The sequence below is a fragment of the Lutra lutra genome, chromosome 11 (assembly GCF_902655055.1).
Source record: "Lutra lutra chromosome 11, mLutLut1.2, whole genome shotgun sequence".
NCBI lineage: Eukaryota > Metazoa > Chordata > Mammalia > Carnivora > Mustelidae > Lutra > Lutra lutra.
The window spans coordinates 61,852,348-61,873,671 of NC_062288.1; the positions used below are offsets into that span (position 1 = coordinate 61,852,348).

The following is a 21,324-nucleotide window of genomic DNA, read 5'->3' on the forward strand; positions in this document are numbered from 1 at the left end:
AATAAAGAAATCACATTTATATTGTTTCCATTAACAGAATAAGGTTCTAATTCTTGCTAGAAAAGGGACATTTTTCCTTTTCGTTATTTTGTCTCACAAAGAGTAAATATTACTTTTTCAGAATGGTTTAATGTGAAAAGAATATTCCAAGTTCTCATTGTTTTTAGCTTTGTGACCTTGGCCAAGTCACCATCTCTCTGGGTCTTCTGTTTCTACTTTTATAAAAGGAAAAGAATTGAGCAAGGTGATTGTCAAGCTTCCTACTCAGAAATTTGGATTCAGTCTCTAAGGAACTGACACATCTCAAAGATCTGGGAGAAGGGAATCATTTATGTCTTTCAGAGGCCAAAAATACTTCCAGATTATAGAACATGCATTATGGTAAGAATGGATATTACAGTGAAGATTTATATATTTCATTATCTAATCTTCTCTAGGTAACTAAAATAGGTCTCACTTAGACTTCATTTTATTTTAATGCAGCCTCATGTGGCAGGGATATTTGAAGCTGTAGGAGTCAGCTAAGGACTTCTGGCAAATTGCATTTTCTTCTGTTTTTTTTTTTGTTGTTGTTGTTGTTTTTTAAAGGAGTTTTCTCTCACTTGTTGGTTTTAAATAGTAAGAGTGGTCTTCCTGGACCTGGGTCAGGACCCAGCTCAAATTCTCTTGAATGATTCCCTCTTCTGTTAGACTTGTTGGCCCACATTTTGTACAGTGGCAAAACTCTTCCCTGGCAAGGTGCAGGCCCAGCAAGGAACAGCTGCTTCCCCTGGGAGGGTCAGGCCGGAGGACACAGATCATGCTGCTATACAAACACTCCCCCTTCCATAGACCAGACTGCCTGCCTTATTGGGACTCACAGCACCTTCGTTTTCCTGCTCTCCTAAAAAAAGTGGCATAGAGAAGTGTTTCTGGGCTTTTTTGAAAGGTGGACTTAAAGAGCAACGTGTTGGAAAAGTGTAGAGTCCTGCGGCTGGAATAGCACTGGATCCAGAGCCTTTGTAAAGAGGCAGAGTGTCCAGCCAGGAACGCTTTGGAGCTGAAGACTGAGGGACCCAGAAGGCTGCATTTGCTGCATACTGAACTTCTACTACAGTTCCCAGTCAGAATGATCATGACTGCTAGATCATGATACAGTCTGTGTAGGAAAAAAGACAAAGAGAATATAACCCCAGAATGCCCACTGTGGCTATCTCTAGGAGGCATGATTATAGGTTTCTTCAGTTCCCTCCTTTTTGTGTTTTCCTTACTTTGAACAATGAGCATGCATTACTTGTGAAATTAGAAAAAAAAAAAAGCAGTTAAGTGTTATATTTTTTAGAAGTATCACTGGGTCTCCAGAAGGGATTTCAGAATCCTTGGCATGGTATATAAAGGTCCTCACCACTTGGCCCCAGCCCCAGTGATCTTCAGCCCCAATGAGCTACTCCCCGTTGCTCTGCATGCCCCCAGCCACCACCCTTCTCCCTGCCCTACCCAGCCTTTGAGACTTCTTTGTCCGCATGTCTGCAAGCTAGGTTCGTTTCTGTCATTTTATTCCTGCAGAAAGCACTGTATACACACCGTTACTCTAGCAGTTACCCATTTACAGAACGCCGTGTTCTGTTTTTGTTTACGTGGCCGGCTCTTATAAGCCCAGGAGCTTCCTGAGGGCAGTGGACTGACTGATTTTAAATCACCCGAGGGTCTCCCCTGCCTTGCACAGTATGGGGTGTGTGGTAGACCTCATTCCATCATGAAGGTCCACCAGCAGATTTTAAGGTCATTGAATTCCATCTATTTATTTAAAATGTCATTTAATACTTCACCTGGATTAAGATCACAAGAAATATAAAGTATTCCCACTAGCTTTTTTTTTTTTTTTTTAAGATTTTATTTATCTATTTGACAGGCAGAGAGGCAGGCAGAGAGAGAGAGGGAAGCAGATGCCCCACCGAGCAGAGAGCCCGATGTGGGGCTCGATCCCAGGATCCGGAGATCATGACCTGAGCCGAAGGCAGAGGCTTTAACCCACTGAGCCACCCAGGCGCCCCTATTCCCACTATCTTATCTCTGTGACTCACTTCATGACTGAGCGCCCATGGACCTGTACAGTGTGTTGCCAGCCCAAATGGCTTCTTGGAAAGGATGGGTGGAAAGTTGATTGTCTTCCTGATTTACCTTGGAGGCTGTGCTTACTATTTTCTGCCCATCTGCACTGTACACTTAGTGGGCCAGCAACCCTTTCTTCGCTAAGGTCTTATACCGCGTAAGTGTCCCTGATACCATCTTTCCCCTTAGACAACCAGATAAATTTTAACATTAGAGGACTTATATCATGAGCACACCCTAAGTCTATTCAGACTGTTCTCCTAAGAAAAAATGAAATTGAACTCTCCTTTAGGCTGTCTGTAAGAGTCTTCTCCATACTTAAACTTATTAGATGCTGGTATCTCCATCTCTTCCTAAAACCTTAGATAACGAAAGAAATCTGTTACATTTCAAATGTATAGTCTTAGTCTTCTTTTATACAAAATACAGATTATATTTTGTGCAATGTTGAATTATGTACAATTGATAGTGGGGTAAGCTAAAAGTATTAATAAAGCCTCATCGAAATTTTAAAAAGAAAAGTTTAACAAGAATTAGCTAGAGGGAATAAGAAAAGCTAGAGGGCTTGAGTAAATTGTAAAGTGTGTTTAAGCTGTAGCCACACGGCCAGTAAAATGCATCCTTTGATCCTGACATCCTTTGGCAGTATTCTGTCAGCCACACTGTTGTTAACTGCATAAACTTGTGGCTGTGGTTTGGTGTCTGTTTTTCCATTATCTTAACATCTGCTCTTGTGATCATATGAAATATTTCCATATCCTATTATAATGTCACTTAAGCATTGATTAAATGGTGGCGGCACTTGTACTGGTGCTAAAACTAGGAGATGAAAATCTTGATCGAATAAACTTTTTTGTTTTTTTTGTTTTTTTTTTTAAGATTATTTTTTTGACAGGGCGGGAGGAGAGCACAAGCAGGGGAAGCAGGCAGATCGAGAGGGGGAAGAAGGCTTTCCACTGAGCAGGGAACCCAACACAGGGTTCAATCCCAGGACCCTGAGATCATGATGTGAGCCAAAGGCAGATGCTTAACCGACTGAGCCACCCAGGCACCCCCAGAATAAAGTTTAGAGGTGATAAAGCATGAAGAAGGTTAGATGACCCCTGTGATATCCTATGTTATTACTTAGGAATGAGCACTCTGTAAACACTAGAGGTGCCACTTAGAAATGAAATGGAGCATTGGGACACCTGGGTGGCTCAGTTGGTTAAGCCGCTGCCTTCAGCTTGGGTCATGATCTGGGGGTCCTGTGATCGAGTCCCGCATCGGGCTCCTTGTCCAGCAGGGAGCTTGCTTCTCTCTCTGCCTCTGCCTGCCACTCTGCCTGCTTGTGCTCTCTCTCTGACAAATAAACAAAATCTTAAAAAAAAAAAAAAAATGAAATGGAGCATTGATACAAGTGCACTGTGGTGATATAGATCTGTGCCTCCAGAGAATGCATTTCTTCCTATGGAAAAATTGGTTTTGAATTTTGCATGTGTTATTCAAAGCCTCTAGGAACACATCCCTTGCATAAAATGCAGTTATTTTGCTCTTGAGTTTTTTTTGTAATTAAAATTACTATATGCCAGTTTTTGAATCTCATTTTAAAACACATTGGAACAAAAATTATAGGTTTTTATCTTTAAAGTCTAGAATATGAATGAGTTACATTAATAGGTCTCACCAAGTACTTTACAACTAGCTTAGTAACTTTAAGCTGTTCTTTCGATAGTAGTTTTAAAGGTTTCTTGGTTTAATACTGTATATCCAGGGTCACAGGGACCTCTAGGACAAACATTTGACATCCTGGAATAGGATGTTAGAATTGAAGAGTAACAGATCAGGTTACAAAGAAGAAAACCAAGAGGACAGCTAAGGGATGGGCATATAGAGACCTGCATTTTTATATTCTTTTTTTTTTTTTTTTTAAAGAGAGAATCTTTTTTTTTTTTTTTTAAAGATTTTATTTATTTATTTGACAGAGAGATCACAAACAGGCAGAGAGGCAGACAGAGAGAGAGGAGGAAGCAGGCTCCCTGCTGAGCAGAGAGCCCGATGCGGGGCTCGATCCCAGGACTCTGAGATCATGACCCGAGCCGAAGGCAGCGGCTTAACCCACTGAGCCACCCAGGCGCCCCACATTTTTATATTCTTATACTGTCTTTTTTTCCAAAATTCTTCTCTCATTTTTTGATATGGAGCGGACTTTTCCCACTATGGTAATAAACTGAAGTTCAGATACATTTACACAAGGTAAGAGTGGAATTATCTGGTTTTCTTCAAAAAAAAAAAAAATCTATGTTGGCTTTTTCCCTACTTAAGACTTTCAGGGGGACATAATCTATTAATTAGACGTTTCTTGTCAGCTCGTAGTACCAGTAGGATCATGCTACCATGTACTTGAGGAAGGAGGTGCTACAAAGAGCACATGAGGTGCTGGTGAAATCGTGATTCATGGAGTTTTTCTTCTTTTCAAGATAACGCCTATGGTAAAACATTACGGCAACACCACGGCTGGGTGGTTCGAGGGGTTTTTGCGGTAAGTAATCCTCCCGCCCTCCAGTGTTGTGATGGTCCCCGCAAGATGTTTTGTTTCTTTCGTGTGCATGGCGGTTCTGTTTGCTTCGTTTTCAAGAATAAGAACACAGTGTTGCCTATTTAAGTCTGTAGGTCTTGGTTGTATGGAAACGGCAATAAAAAATGGTTAGACTGGAAAAGACTGTTAGCAAGCAAGCTTTTCCCTGGCCAGCTCCTGTGACTTTCTTAGACTCTGCCTCTCTGATTAGTGCAGAGATAAGCAGGAATTCTGCAGCTTTGGGAGGCCCGGGTGGTGCTTTCAAGCTCAGAGCTCCCTCTGCTGCCCATTGTATTTGGTCCTTTTAATTCTCAGGTTTTAAATTGCTTTTTTCTTCCACTTAGTCAAATTTTGGTTTTGAATATTAACTCAATTGGGTGTGCCAGTAGCCAGGGCTTCTTCGAAACCTCTTCTTACTCAGTTTGTTTGTTTGTTTGTTTGTTTGTTTGTTTGTTTTTTCCATTGTTGAATGTGTTTGTCTTCCACGTGTTTTGGCTCCTGTTACCCGGCTCCTCCTTCCTTCCCAGCATGTTGACCTGAGAAGACAGATACCTGGGAGTCAGTATCCCCTGCACAAAACAGTTAGCCTGCTTTTTTTTAGCAGGAGTAGAGGGCGCCTTTATGCCAGCAGTAATGTTCTGTGTTTCTCCCAGCATCTCAGGAGAGGTCAGCCTTAGGTACAGCTGTGAAAAGGTAGAGCCTTGTGCAGCGGACACTAGCAAACCCCGCACAAGGTGAGTGTTCCGTGGCAGGTCATAAGGTAGAAATAACCTTGCACATGTCTTTCACTAATTTAAAGGATAAGAGACATTATTTGCCTGCAGTGAGAACTGTTTAGGTTATGATTTATTAGGGAGTAGGTAAAGAACGGGGGAAGAATTGACGGTGGGAGAAATAAGTTGTAGTGACCTGAGATGTGTTTTGAGGGCGTGGCAATGACTAGCTCCACACCCCGGCGCTCCCTGCAGCCAGAGCCAGCGCAGAGGCAGCTGCGGAGTGCTCACGCTTGCCTTCCGTGCGCGAGGCAGAATCGTCACCAGAGCAGCCACTTGGCTGGCGCACACCTTTGTGTACCAGGCACAGTGCGAGGTACTTCCACATTCATTATCTTCGGTAATCCTCAGGATGTACTCTCACCCTTCTGCAAGCTCAGAACTGTTCACTCGAGTCCCGGGTGTAAACCCAGCTCTGCTGTCGGCAGCGCGCATCCCCCACGTCGCCGCTCTCCGCAGCCAGTGATGCGGAGGCTGCCGCTAAGGAATTGGGTACATTCAGTGATCTCCCGGAGTAAACCCTGACTGCTTGGGGGTGCCTGAAACCCCGCTTCCGCTGAGATGACAGAGCATAAAAACATTGAGTTGCCCTATTCGCAGGAAACTTAAATGTGTTGTTGTAGCTGTTGTTGTGGTCTAGAAGTCAGAGTTTAATCCTCAAATAGTAATGATCCAAGAGATGTTGCCTACAAGAATGCAAGTGTAGCAGAACATTCAACATAACCAAGAGTCTCTAAGAGGACTTTTCAATTCATAGCATTTCCCCCAGTATATAGTAATCTAGACTCATTTTAAAAATATAGAAATCATGGATGAATAGAAAGAGAAAAAATTAAAATGTTCATAGTCTCACCAATCCATAATAACCATTTTAAACATTTTTGTGTTTTACCTTCTTAGCTTTTATTTTTATATATATTGACATATTCTTTTAATATTGTTCTATTTAATTTTATATACTTATCTAAATATATATCTCTTTATAGGTGTTTATATTTTTATATCTACATGTTACATTTGTAAAATTATTTTGTATACTCTGTATGTGTATGTACATTTTTTGATATTTACCTTGTAGTACAATTTTGTATTATTTTCCCCCCACTTAAAGATTCTATCATGGGCCATTTTTAAATGCCATAAGCGTCTTTGAAAATCATTATTTTTAGCGACTGGATAATATTTCCCTAGTATGGAGGTACCATGATTTATTTGCCAGTCCTCTGTGCTAGAAGTTTAAGCTGTTTCCAAGTCTGTTGTTACAAATACAACAGCATTCATTTACATGCATTTTTTACTAAAACTCTTTTTATTTCCTAAAAATAGGTTCCTAGAAGTGGAATTGTTATGTCTAATACCAAGAACTATTAGAACTTAGAATTTTGAGCACTTACCGTGCACCAGCTGTTGTTTTAAGTGCTTTACATACCGTTAGTAATCTCATAGTTGCAAAGTGTGTTCTCTTACTTACCCTGTCATAGACAAAGAAACCTGAAACACAAGAGGTGAGGGAGTACACCCAAAGTTAAAAAGGAAGAACATTCTGAAGGCTCTTGATATTATTGCCAATAATTTTTAATAGTTGCTGGTTTCTAAGAAAATAGATTAGGTTGAGTGTTTGCCAACAGCCATATTCATAGAAGAGCTAGATTGGCCCTTCCAGCCCCTCTCGTGTTATTCTGCAAGCCATTCCTACTATAGAAAGTGTACTGTTTCCCAGTGTGCTAAGTGATCAGCAAGGGGCAGTCATTAACTGCTGTCAGTTGTTCAGGGAAACATCTTTTACACTCCAGGAATTTGAGTCATTTACCAGCCAAAAAGTGAACTTTTATGTTCAGGCCGTTGTAATTCACAGGACGGTTGCAGTGCACAGGATGGAAGCCCAGGCCAGGCTCTACCTCTGGCATGCGTCCTAACCATTTGTCTTTTGACCTTTTTGGTTTCCTCCTCAGTTGAGTTCAATCACTGGTTCCCAAGTAAGCTTGGCTGCATCACAGACCCCTAGGAACCTTTGAGAAATACTTTTTGAGGAAAAACTTTTCACAGATTATATTGTACCTAAATACATGTGCAGAGGGGGCTCGATTTGTTTTTTTATCAAAAAGTTCAAAAAGGTTTTAACAAAAAATAGCAGTCCCTACCTTCTGTCCATACCTTCCCAGACTCACTCCAAAGAGGCTGCCACTTTCAACTACTGTGACTGTTTCTCCAGGACCTCCAGAATCCTAACAATGTTTGCTGTTCTTTTTGGCCTTATCAGTTTTTGTCATTAAGATTGACTTTCTGTTATTATTAGAATTTAGCTTTCTTTGACCTCACTATCACTATCTCCCTTCCCCTGGCTCTACCTTCCCAATGTAATTATATCACAAGTTAACATGATGAAGATGAGCCAAAATTCTATGGGTCTTAAAAAAGAAAAAAAAATTCTATGGGTCTTTTTTTCCTATACAGGTTTTATATTTTCCCCTGCATTATCAAATCTCTCAAATCACCATCATTCTGAACCCATAGATGTATCATGTTATCTGTGTTGCTTTTTTTTTCTTGGAGACTTCCCTTCCAGAACTTTCTAAACTCAATGCCAATCCTAATTAGCTATTCAGGCTTGTTGTATTGCTATGCATTAGACTCTCCTTTACAAGTTTTCCTGTGCTGAATCTCTATCTCACACTAACTTCCAGGTTCTGTTACTTCCCTATTTCTTGATCCTCTCCCTTGTTTTAGTTGTGTCTTCTAGTTGCTTCCTAAAAGTGATATAAGGGAGCTAAACTTCCGAGTTCTTACATGCCTAAAAATGTCTTTATTCTGCACTTTTCTAGAGTGATGCTTTGGTTTGTATAGAATTCTAGGTTAATAATAATTTTCTCTCAATTTTGAAGGCATTCCTCTGTTGTCCTTTAGCTTCTACTGTTGCTACCGTAGACTCTAATCACATTCTAGTTCCTGTTCCATTGTATATAAACTGTCCCCGAACCCACTTCTGGGTGCTTCCAGGATCTTTATCCCTACATTCTAAAATTTCATGATATTCTCCTTTTAGTCTTTATCATTCATTTTGCTGAGCACTGGGTAGGTCTTTAAATCTGAAGACTCATATCCTTCAATTCTAGGAAATTTTGTCATATTATTCTTTACATAATCGCCTTCCTTTCATTCTCTGCTCTCTCCCATGTACTTCTACCATTATTTGAGTATTTGGTACATGTCATAAAGTGGGCTGAATATGTGATACGTATTCCATTAATCTTTCAAATAAGAAAATTGGTACCAATCCTCTTCTACAGATGAGGAAATGGAGGTTTTAAGAGGTTAAGGAGCTTGTTTAAACTTCTCAGGCTAACATGGGAAAGGTTTGGGATTCAAGTCTAGGTCTCCTTCATCCAGGCCTGTGCTTTGACCACTGCCAGATCATGCCAGGCACTCTCCAACTGCAAAAAGGGGCTGTGGCTTGATTCTCAAAGACTTAAAGAATAAGGAAGCTCAAGAAAGAGTGTGGAGTAATTAATTCAAGATTCCATAGTCTCCAGCACTGTCAGCAGCGCCAGTCTGGTGGATCCCAGACAGCAGATTTTGGCAGGCTTAGGGGAGAGCTGGCCTACAAAGGGAAGAGAGCTATCTGGAGTCTAGGAGCCGTTCCATCAGGGAAGTGGTTTGGTGTGGCAACAAGGTGGAAAAACACAGAGTCGCTCCTAAGTTCAGATCCTGGTCCTGACACACATTAGCTGTATAATGTTCATCTGTAAAATGGGGATATCAACTGCACAGGGTCCTTATACACATTAACTGGGGTCAAATATGCCACAGCATCAGTGCACTGGCAGACAACAAATGTGAGCTCCCTTCCATTTTAGAAGATATTCAAGGGTGCAGAGGAAATATTATCCATGTGGGGAGAAAGAGAGATAGGCAAAGAAGCCTATCTGAAGGTGGGACACAAATGAGATGCCCAGGAAGCCTGGCCACGTGGGAACACGACTGTGGGAGCAACATGTATGCTGGTGGATTCTGAGGATGCAAAGAGAATAGTCTGGATCACACCATGCATGAGGAGGGGGCTTTTCTCAAACTCTTTTTTCTCTCAGCATTCCCTGATTTGTTGGTGTCATTCATCCCCAGCATGGCCCAAGTATACGCTTGCTTCTTCCAGCCTTAGAATCGGATGTGTTGGTGTTTGAAATACAGTTTCAGCGTGCATGGATTGGAAGGGTGTCTTCCTGCTGTTTTACTCTTGCTGTGCTCTCTCTGCGTGCGTGTGAGTGTGTGTGCATGTGTGCACTTGGGCGATAGCAAGAGCCGCACTGCGAGATTCTCACGGGAAGCTCTTTTGCAGTTAGCTCTGAGGGCAGCTCCGTCCTATGAAGACTTTGTCGCCGCATTAACCATAAAGGAAGGCGACCACCAGAAAGCAGCCTTCAGTGTTGGGATGCAGAGGGACCTCAGCCTCTACCTCCCCGCCATGGAAAAGCAGCTGGCGATCCTGGACACTTTATACGAGGTCCACGGACTGGAGTCTGACGAGGTGGTATGACGTCTGCAGGACCGCGCCGCCTCCTAACTTCAGGGAATAAAGTCTGCTAAAGTGTTTTGTTGCCCTGCTTAATTTCCAGCAGCAGCTTCAGCCCTCTCCAACCCCTTCCTTGGGATGGAGAGAAGGAGGCAAAGCCTAGTGCTTTTATATATAATTTTTTAAAATGCATATGTCTTTTGTGTGTTTAAAAATCAAGGTGCTATATATTTCAGTTCAAAGGGCCTCCTGGAAACCAAATCATAGCTGTTATATTAGACTTGAACAGCAAGTGTAAGAGCAGATTTAACAAATTAATTTGTCGGTATTGTGTTTTATTTTTACCCTTTAGTTCTAATGGGCCTCCCAAACCCAAGCTGAAAATGAGCAAATTCTGTATCAAGGACTATAACACATAGCCAGTGCTTCAGTCAACTTAGACTAAAAACTGGGGGGGAAGCTAAGTCACTTTGTGGAAGCTATTGAAATGTGGAGTCTGGTATTCCTAGACATTCAGAGAATCCTCTTCTTCATGGCTCTGTCAGCAAGAAGAGCCTGTGTCGTCCAGGTGTTTGGGGCACTGGTGTGGGCCTGTCCATGTGGGAGGAGGAAGACACAAGGAGTGCCATCCCTATTTATGTGAGGGGAGACTGCAGTTCCTATACCCAACCCCACGCTGGAGGACAGCATGGCAGTGACGCTGCTTGTCACCCGAGATGACCCCTATTCAGTGCTTTGCCAGCATGCTTTCCCAGGCATCATCTGAATTGGACGTTCCAGTGAAACTGACATCCAAGCTTATTGTCCATTTCAGAAGTAAGGTTGGGAAGTTGAGGAATTTGCTCACAGTCACACAGCTTCTAGTGAGGGATGCAGGTTATTCCAGAGTGTGATCTGGACCACCTCTGCATCAAAATCACATGGAGTGCTTCTTCAAAAAGCAAATTCCCCATCGTATGTTTATAAAAAAATTTAAAAAAAAAAAAAAAAAAAAAAAAAAAAAGCAAATTCCCAGGCTTTACCCTCACCTGAAGGACCAGAATAGCGGGGGTGGGACTTAGGAATCTGCATTTGAATAAAATTTAGAGGTGATTCTTTTGCACCCAGGGTTGAAGAACCACAAGATTAAATTCTAGTTTAAATTTTAGTTCACAGGACTCCCCATCTTCCACATGAACTAAATGATAGGTCCCCTTTTCCCCCAAAAATAGAAATTGTATTTCCATTGAAATACAATAGTTAGGGGCGCCTGGGTGGCTCAGTGGGTTAAGCCGCTGCCTTCGGCTCAGGTCATGATCCCAGGTCCTGGGTTGGAGCCCCACATCGGGCTTTCTGCTCAGCAGGGAGCCTGCTTCCTCCTCTCTCTCTGCCTGCCTCTCTGCCTACTTGTGATTTCTCTCTGTTAAATAAATAAATAAAATCTTTAAAAAAAAAAAAAGAAATACAATAGTTAAAGGGAGAGCGAGAAATGGAGCAAGTTTGCTCACAGTTTTCTTGATTGAACTGGCCTCAGCGCCCAGCCAGCAGGCTTCGGCATCACATCCAGAGACCACAGTTCTGAATGTGCAAAATGAGCAATCCTGGTATAGCCGCCAGTAGCGCACAGCAAGCCCAAGACAGTTGCTCATCAATCTCAAAAGCTTTGGGACTGTGTCCGGATTTAAAGGTGGGATTTAAACCTGGGTCCAGCAACCCTGGGTAGGCATTCTCCTGAAAAGTGTGTGATACCAGGAGGCTCTAGTAGGCCAAGGTGCCAAGAGTGGGTGTGGGTGGGAAGTCATGGTGGCGTCCCCACCGGGGGCTGCTTCCTTCTAGTAGCTAGAGGAGAAGTTCCAGCAGGAAGTAGTGCCCCAGAGTAGAACGTGACTTCCTTCAAAGGACGCAGGTGAATGCTACCTGAGCAGCCCCTAAGATGATACTTTTCCTAGAGCAAAGAGAACCCACTCTTTAGGCAGAGACTGACATAGAGAGGGGTTTTGATTTTTTCTTTTGTTTGTCCTTAAACAAATTGGCATTCACTTAGTTCAGGTTAATGAAACAGGTATTCCACTCACTAAGGACTTTCGGAAAATGCTTAAACTTAGAAAAATGAAAGTTTTAAGGCTGGGGGAAAAGGTGCTAAAATAATATTGATTCTTTTGTATTTTAGCACTTGCTGTTGGCAACTGCTGAGGGAGGTATGTCATTTCCCCCCCACTCCCACGAGTAGTTAGTGTGGATATCCTCTGGTTAGTGTGAATATAATGGCAGAACTAGAGGATAATTCAGGCTTCCTGTCCTTGACATAGCCTTCTAAAAGGAAAAAAGAAAAAACCAGCCAGTCTTTGCTTGAACCTTGAATGAGGACACTTTAGGCATTGTGCTGCTGGGAGAGGATGCCCCCAGGAGACTATAAGTCTCCGTCCTGAGCAACTGCTGCTGCCTCCTTGTCACCTCAAGTGAACTCTGTGGGCTCTTGGAAAAGGGGCGGGCACACAAAACACCGCAGATTCGCCACTGAGGCTCCCGGTACACACAGAAAGCAAGCTGCTCGGCATGGTCCTTTCACATGTATTTAGGTATGGCCTTGGTTTATAGACCTCCGTTTTCTGGGGAAGAAGAGTTTAGTATTATCTAGGATCCTTGGGAACCCAGATCAGGATAGCTTGAATAACTTGAATAGGTTATATTTTGTACTCCCCCTTTTCCCACCCCTATAGAAAGGTTCTTGATAGGTATATTCCTCGCTGGAGTGTGTTCAGTTTGCCTGAGATGTATAAAGCTCGGAGGGTCCTAAATAAAAGCTTAGATTAGGTGATATACTAGGTGATAAATTCAACTTGGCCTGAAGTTTGGCACAGTCAGAGCTTCCTCCTGGATCTACGGCATTAGCTTCTAGTTCAAGTACTAATCTGCAGGTATTGCCTAAGATGGGAACAAAGAAAAAAGATAGTTAAGACCTTTTCTGCATGATCCTCCACGGTTTCTGGGACATCTCAGCTTTCTTCCCCCCAGACAATGAGAGGAGATAAAAACACTAGTCTGCCTGTGGACAGAGGAATCCCCTTGCTTTCGTTCCTCGAAACATTTTTAGGAGTCCTTTTTTAGAGTAACCATTAGAGAGATCCGGAAGAAAAAGGTTAATTTGTCTTCTAGGAATTAGTAGAAGCTAATAAGTAACATTTGGATAATCCTTACAAAGTGCTTGCAAATACATAATTTCATCATATGTGCATTTCTTACCGCAGGAGAAGCCAGACTTTACACGTAGGAGGGAGCGACATGTAGTTGTCCAGTGGAACAAAATCCTTTCAGTGATGGCAAATTTTTTGTCCTTTGAAAGTAAATTTGATTCGTTATAGCTAATCCTGGTGAAAAATGTTAAGTGAGAGGGATACCTTTTGGTGGCAAAACCAACTTATGACTATGAGGTGGAGATGGTTCTCTTGTCAGCTCTTGATCCGGCCCTGTAGGGAGTTCTGGAAGCAGGGCTCTCGGGATGTGGAACATCTCAGTCCCCGGGGACTGGACTTGGAAAGGCAGTGTTCATTAGGATGTGTAAGTGGTGGCTTGAGGCACCTTGTCAGCACTGTTTGCATGTCATTCTGAACATAAAGCTTCCTCAAATGTCAGTTTGCATGAAAAGGGGTATCTGAGCTCCAGAATTCAGCCTCACTGCTTCCCTCTCCTGTTTTCTCTTATGAAAGATTGCCTGCAGAGCCCCCTCCGAGCACCAGATCCTAGCGCCAGATCCTAGCGCCAAATCCATGCCCCATCTTAGCTGTTCCGCCCCAGCCCCCCACAGCATCCCCTAACACGTATGCGGGGCACCCAGTACAGACCTAGCCCAGGGTGAGCTGTCCAGTCAGTGCAGATTCTGTTCCTCTCTTGGACTTCGGGAGCTTCTCTAAAGACCCTCCGTTCCCACATGTAGCTGGGAAGCAGGTAGCGCCATGTGCGGCCAATGCCCTCTCCTCCATTGAGCGCTGCTGGGAAAGTGTGTGGGCTTCTCTTTTTGATTCTTAATTGGACGTATGTAGATGTCCCAAAAAGTTAATGCTTTCAACTTTACATTTTCGCAACAGTGCTTTTAATTAAGAAAAATGCATGGTAGGAACCAGTATTTCTTAAGTAAGAGGCATCGTATTAAGGAGACTTAGTCTGATGATGAAAGTCATACATGTGAAGAAACGTCATTTAAGCAGTGAGTCAGACGGCCATGAGCAATATAAGATGATGTGAGGCAACTTTCAGAAAGAAAATTATTTTTATGTTTTTTTTTTTTCTTTTTAAACGAGTACATCCCACGAGCAGTTGGTTACTTAATGGTGCATTTCTGAATCATTGATTAAAATCAGTTGCTTCTGGTTTTAGTCCTGGGTTTTACAACACTTGAGCTTCCTATTCTGATGTTTTGTGTGTTTGTTGTTTTTTTTTTTAAAGTAGACTACCAACCTTTTTTACATTTTTAGATTTAGAATTTGTAAGTAAAGTATATTTTAAGCCATCGTTCTGTTAGCTTAGCTGATGTGCTTGGTCGCAGAGAGCCTGACATCAGATGTTCTCTGTGATGTGGTATGGTCTGTACATCAGCATCAGCGTGTGTGGCAAATCTGTGTCCCTGTGAGGTGTGTTTAGAGGGCTTTAGTTGGAAATAACCTTCTGCTTCTGGACGTCCCTTTGTAGCCTGCAGTAGCTTACTCAGGGCTTTCGTAATCATGACATAAAAAGATACTCAGTAGCTGTCTAACAGTATTTTAAGACTGCTTATCAATTACAAGGTTGTTAGGGATCATTCAACAATTCCACGAACACACCGTTCACCAGACCATCTCTGTAAACACTCCTGGTCCCCTCCTGTCGCAGCCAGTAGTCGCGTGTACAGAGGCCATTTGCATGATTTCTTGTTGCACTGCTGCACTAAGGCACTCCAGGGCGTGGTTCAGTGATCTGTGGCGGTACGGTTGACGCATGCATTTATTTTTCTCCCCCACTGTTTTGATATAGCCTTTCATTAAAAGGAACAACAACAACAACAAAAAAAACTGCTACGACTCTGTAATGCAAAAGTTTGCAAGATTTTTCTGGTTACCCTTTTTAATCACTTCTCTTTCAGAATGAACAGATGTTTTCTGCTAAGCTATATGAGAACCCAAGAAAGAGATCCTGCTTGTTTTAAGCACCATTCTTTCTAGTACATAGATTTTAAAGTGTGGTATTTCTTCCCTGAACTTTATAAACAGCAACCACCCTGGGATGGCTGGCACCCCTTACGAAACAGATGAGGTCACAGACTCCTGTGTACGTATCTCTCCAAAGGTGTGTGTGGAGTCAGGGATGACAAGAGGGGTGATAGAAGTATTCTGTCGCTTGCAGAAGGTTAATGAGCCAGTGTCGTGGCATGTTTGATGTCTGAGTCCCCAGTGTCATGACAGTTTCACTAGAATGTCGGTAAACAGCCCAACTACCTCACATGAAATTGGCTGTGGACAATCTGTGTCAGATGAGACATGCATTTAAGGTTGACTTAATCTGGTTAATAGATTGGACAAAATGATGTCTCTATAAAGAAGAAAAACATTAGACCAGATGCCAAAGGCTACAATGTACATAGATTTCCTCGGATTAATTTTGTAAGTCAGTATTGAATTCCAGCCCCAGTATTCTTATCGCGAGTGTTTGTGGTCTCATAGATCTGTGCACTTTGAATACCTGTCACATGCAGTCTGTGTTAACTGTCCTTGTCCTAAAGCATTTTGAATGAGCAGCATAATGACAGTAGAAAGCAAGTGTCAAGTAGTTTGTTGGTTTGTTAATTTTAATGGGCCTTTGTTTAGAATAATGTGTTGGAGCCATTGGGGACCAACCAGTGAATGAGAATTTCATGTTTAGTTTTCATGTAAAACTCTGTCCGAGTCCTTACTCTATATCTTGTGGGGAGGGTTTTACTTTTTTGGCAAAAATGTTTGAAAACATCTGTCAGATTTTATATTCGTTAGTTATAATAAACTTATTTTTAAAGTATTTTATCAAGTGCTTCTCTTAAAGATGTTTGTGTGCATTTCTGCTTAATTGAATACGCCAATGATAAGTATCATTTGTGGAACGCATACTGTTCGCCGGGCATCATTTTAAGCCCTTTACAATATCGACACACTTAATCGTCCTACTCACTCTGTAAGGCCAGTCCTGTTTTTATCCTCAAATCATAGATGAGAACACTCAGGTGCAGACTGAGGGAAGCCCCTTGCCTAAGACGCCACAGCTGTTAGGGAGGACAGCCAGGCTACAAACTCAAGCCGCCTTGCTCCAAAATCTATATAAAACTGGTTAAAACCGGGCGCTTAGGTGGCTCAGTCAGTTAAGTGTCCAACTCTTGGTTTCGGCTTAGGTCATGATCTCAGGATTGTGGATCAAGCCCCATGTCAGGCTCTGTGCAACAGAAATCTGCTTGGATTTTTTCTTCCTCTGCCCCTCCCCCCACTCATGTTCGCGCGCGTGCGCTCTCGCGCGCGCTCTCTCTCTCTTTCTCTGTAACTCAAATAAATAAATCTTTTTAAAAAGCTAGTTAGAACCTAAACAAAAATTAATTTTGAAACACCAAAAGATCCCTAATGGCATTGCCGCGGGCGTTCCTAGTCTAGAAAGACCAGCTCCTTTCATGGTGGCTGTGTTCTTTGGCCTGGCTTAACTCTGTTTTTGGAGAAACCACAAATGCAGATGATGAGAAAGATGAGTTTGTTATACATAACATTTCCGTGGTTTTGTGATTAATTTTACATTCAGTAGTTGGTACTTTTGGGCCTAAATCACTTGATGCCAAAGTAGGGTTGAACCTGTTGGGTTTTCTGTCTTGTGTGCTTGTTGGTGGATGTTAAGATACCTGCAGATAGATCTGCGTGGCTGGAGTTGGGGTGCTGCCCTGTCCACCCATGTATCGCCCACATGAGGCCTCCTCTCCAGCCACCTCTTTAAATACATAAGCCGAGCCAATTAGAAGTAGAGGAAACAGGATGGAAGGAAGAGGAAAAAGTGAAGAAGTGAAGTGTGGTAGGTGCTTGAGCACAAGAAGACAGCTGGAGTGGCCATTTTGAGCCACACGCAAGAGAAGCAAGTCCCACTGAGGAACTGTGTAGTCTCCAGGACACTCACAGACTTTCTCTGAAGGCCAGCTTTCCCTTTCTGGAGGCCTCTTTCCTGCCCTGCAATTCCTTCCCTGGGGAAACCTGGACCTTTACCACATAGCCCCAACCCTTTTGCTTATACTGCCTCTGGTGGGCTTCTGTCCCTTGTAACAGTCCTTATAACAAGCATCTGTGTCTTTGTTCCACACCCAACATGGGAAAATCTTAAAGAAAAAACAAAGTGACATTCATTGAAGAACCACCACCACTGTCCTCCTTGCTGTATAAAACGTGAGTGCCTGTCCGTACCTGAAGTCAGTTTGTATGAGCTTTGCTTGTTCTAAGTTATAGATACGTCCCTCCACAGAACTCTAGGAGTTTTTTGTAACGGCTTTGTTCTTAGAAATCTTAAACATCCGTGCTGCGAGAGATAGCTATGGGAGGACCAGCTCGCTCTCCTGCCTTCAACACATCTACCCAGAGCAGCACACTCAGCTCCCCACTCTGGAGTACTTGGGAGCCATGAAAAGAGCAGCTTCCTGGAGGATGAACCAAGGTGTGTTCGAAAAGAGACCACACTTGACTGTCTGTCCTGAGTTCCAGTGGGTAGGAGAGTAGAGCAGCCTCGTGATCGTGAGGGACCATGTATAGAGAGGCCACCTCTTCTGCTTGCCATTCTAGAACCTGAATACTGGTGCATTTTCTGCCTGTTCTAATGTTCTGCAATAACATGGGTTCACCTGGAAAAATCTGTGCTTAGTGGCCATGATGGAGAAACCAAAAGAGCAATTAGGACTGGTACCATCCTAGAGTTGATATTTTTATTTATTCTTATATTCGCATGTGTCCATCAGATGTCTGAGACCTTTTATACAAGCACACGTCACATGTGTATGTGCATTTTCGCGCGCGCGCACACACACACACACACACACACACACACCCTGACCCTCACCCTCACCATCCTTCTTTCCAGAGGCACAAAGTGGAGATGAGATGCCGCCTTTGGAGCAGGGTGGTTCAGGTGGATAGAGAATTGATGAGTGCGGATGGTCTGACATGAGAGCACTAGGGACACAAACCACATTTGGGCAGTTTGCTGGGTAATCACATCTCCTTTTTCAGAGCACAGAATTGTCACAACATTTGCTAACACTGAGTGTGTGGCCAATTTTAGGGCTTTTCGCTTTGGCTGGACAGTCTAAGTTGTCATAAAGTCTTTAGATGTTTTAAAAGTCAGATCTTGCTTCAGGGTTCAACATTCCCCTGACCTTTCCCCTGACCATTACATGTCACTGACCAAACCTTCCCCCGGGTTTTGTGAATCACAGGGACATGTGGGGTGACTTTCTGCCTGGTTCCTCCTGATTGAGACCTGGCTCTCCACTTCCTTTCCTGCAAACATGCTAAATGTATTCATCTCCAGAGAGCAGCTTCCTTGCAGACAATCCTTAAATTACACTTCAGGTGCAGGTCACTCACCTGGGCTGTGGTCTTATCTCCAGCCGGAACCCCGTGCCTCCTGATCTTCCACCCTTGGATGTCCTACCTTCCTCTGAAAGCCCAGGTCCAAACTTGGTTGCCATTTAAGTCAGTAGTGTCATTGTGATGCCAGTCTTGGGCAGGAAATTCAGACGCCCTGAGCTCCTGCTCACGTCCACTCTCTCCACCTACTTGGTTATGAAGACCTGTCTCAGCCTCCAAACTCAGTGGCTACAGCCTTGACCTCTGAATTTGGTGATCTTTCAACCGATCTGCCACTGCCTTCCAACTCTGAAAACACTATGACTCCATGCCATGGTTCAGGTTCCTGAACTTCGAGTGCCTTTCCCCTGGGCCCTTTCTCAAAGCCCAGACTGAACCTTTCCTCAGAAACTACCCCACACAATAAATAAATCCCAGCCATCAGTTTCACCTCAACACCTCCTATATTTGTAAACAATATTGCATGAATTAGAGCGTAGGGATGGGAAGCATGACTCCGGGGGAATTAGACTAATTCTTTGATGTCTGTTTTTGCTTATTGGTTGTAGCACCTTCCTCACTAAATCATGAACTTCACCTTGTCCAAGTCAGAGCACCAGCACCCGACAGTGCCTGCCTTCCTCATGGGAGGATTCTAAAACTGTCTTAGAGGTTGGGCATTTACTCACACGGTATTCCCTGGTTTCTTCAGATGTGTTGGTTCCATTATCCAGCTAGATAAGAAATATTTGAAGCAAAACCATGCACATCTCTTCTTTCCTGCTTCCTTTGCTACTCAAGAAATACTCTTGAGTGCCTGACCACTCAGAGAATAAATAGTTTGTGGTTTTTACATTTTGCCTTTGTTAATACCGATAAAAAATGTTTTTTGAATGGTGCTTATGTGTATCAAATTATGAACAATTAGAAGGCAAAGTCCAGCTCATGGTTTTCAGCTTTGCTTGTATGTTTAAGTAAATCACTAGAAAATTAAAAAATAAAAAATAAAAAACACCAATGTCTAAGCTTCTCCTGATCACTTTAATCTGGCTCTGAAATGCAGCCTGTCACTTGTATTGGTAAAATCTCCCCAGTGTTCTGATTTGCAGCCCAGACAGAACCCAGAGCTGCTGGTTTAGACGTTTAAAATTGTGCTTTGTGGGGGCACCTGGCTGGCTCACTCAGTAGGGCATGTGACTCTTAATCTCAGAGCCCTGAGTTTAAGCCCCATGTTGGGCATGGAGCCTAGATAAAAAAATTTTAAAGATTTATTTATTTATTTTAGAGTGAGAGAGTTGGTGGGGAGGGGCAGAGTAAGAAGGAGAGAAAGAATCTGGAGCAGACTCCCTGCTGAACAGAGAGTCCAACGCTGGGCTCAATTGCATGACCCTGAGATCATGACCTGAGCCAAAATCAAGAGTTAGATGCTTAACCAACTGAGTACTCAGGTGCCTCTAAAATTTTTTAAATTTTTTTTTTTTAATTAATAAAATTGTGCTTTGGGTTTTTTTTAAGACCACATCACAGAATCTCTATCCCCTAAAACCTGACAAAATGAACTACCAAAATAAGTAAGAAGTTTTAAAGGTGAAAATCAGTTTAAAAAAAAATATATATATATATATATATTATAATGTATATAACATATATATCAGTTTAAAAAATCAGTTAAAAATATATATTTTATATTTAATTTTATATATATATATATATATATTTTTTTTTTCACCAAGGGCAGGAACCCAACCTTGTCATTAAGCCCTAAACTTCAAAAGATAAACACCGAAGAAAAAGACCAGATTTCCTGGCAAGAATGAAAAGAGCTCCCAATCCTGCCACCCCCATTGGGGGAATTTGCAAAATCCAGAATTCTCATTAAAATCTCAGATTTTGGAAAGAAACTGATTGGAGAGTTGGGTCAGGATGAGTAGACCTCTCTTCCTTTCTCTGAGTGGGGCTGGCGTGTGTGTGTGTGTGTGTGTGTGTGTGTGTGTGTTGGGAGGAGTGGGAGAAAGATGGGTGAAACAAAGGTTAGGAACAAGCAGCCCATCCCTGAATTAAGAGAAAAAAAAACACACCCCAATGGTCTCCTGTCCCATGATACAGTAGATTGCCTCCTCACCATACTGAATTCACCCTGGGATAGGACTTGAAGCTACTATCAGAAGACAAAGCAGAGTCCAATCCTCCCAACAAAAATGTATACTCACAGCTCGTCCATTCTCCAGCATACAGACACAGACACAGATAAGCAGGTTGCTTTGGCTGGTCCACCCTGGTGGGCTGCCCTGGTCATTAAAATATCAACATACTTCCATACGAGGAGGTGAATGGCCACTAGCTGAAGTGTTTCACGCTGCTCTGGCCACCGCAGCCCCTCTCACAAGAAGCCCCCCAACTCCAGACCCCCTTGCAATCTGGCAACTGAAGAAGTAACACGTGGCCCACTACGGAGCCTTCGGGGGGCCCTTGCCCCAGAGCTGTGGCTAACCTCTGTTCTGCTTGCTCACTGTGTCATGCCAGCTGTTAAGGACTTTGATTATCATTCATGCCAGAAAGGACACAGAACAGAAGCCCACAGAAGAGAAAGCATTGTCAGATAAGATGGGAAGTGTGCCAACAAATGGAAATACGCCAACAGTATACCAAAGCAAATGAGTGGTCTGAACAGAGCTGCCACCTTACATGTGAGCAAATGTAAATAAAACGACCCGGTGACTACATAAATACACAGCCAGCAAAAGGTGTGGTAGGGGGAACAGATGAAACCAACTGGGAAGAAAAACCTAAAAAACAAAAGTTCCTACAGGTATACTGTGTTCTCAAAAG

General features: G+C 42.8%; 1 protein-coding gene across 3 annotated transcripts in view; it reads left to right on the plus strand.

Moving 5' to 3' along the window:
- The window catches only part of PLEKHA8 (pleckstrin homology domain containing A8), a 52,818-nt gene extending 41,660 nt beyond the window's left edge, over positions 1 to 11,158 (plus strand). For 2 of the 3 annotated variants that reach the window (XM_047694182.1, XM_047694180.1), the window contains exons 13-14: positions 4,551 to 4,612; positions 9,755 to 10,006. In XM_047694182.1, the coding sequence (XP_047550138.1) occupies positions 4,551 to 4,612; positions 9,755 to 9,952 (260 nt within the window). In that variant the 3' untranslated portion in view covers positions 9,953 to 10,006. Of the gene's footprint in view, positions 1 to 4,550; positions 4,613 to 9,754; positions 10,007 to 10,280 lie in introns of those variants that run through there. The other variant, XM_047694181.1, reaches the window with a different exon arrangement.
- Positions 11,159 to 21,324: the final 10,166 nt, after the last annotated feature.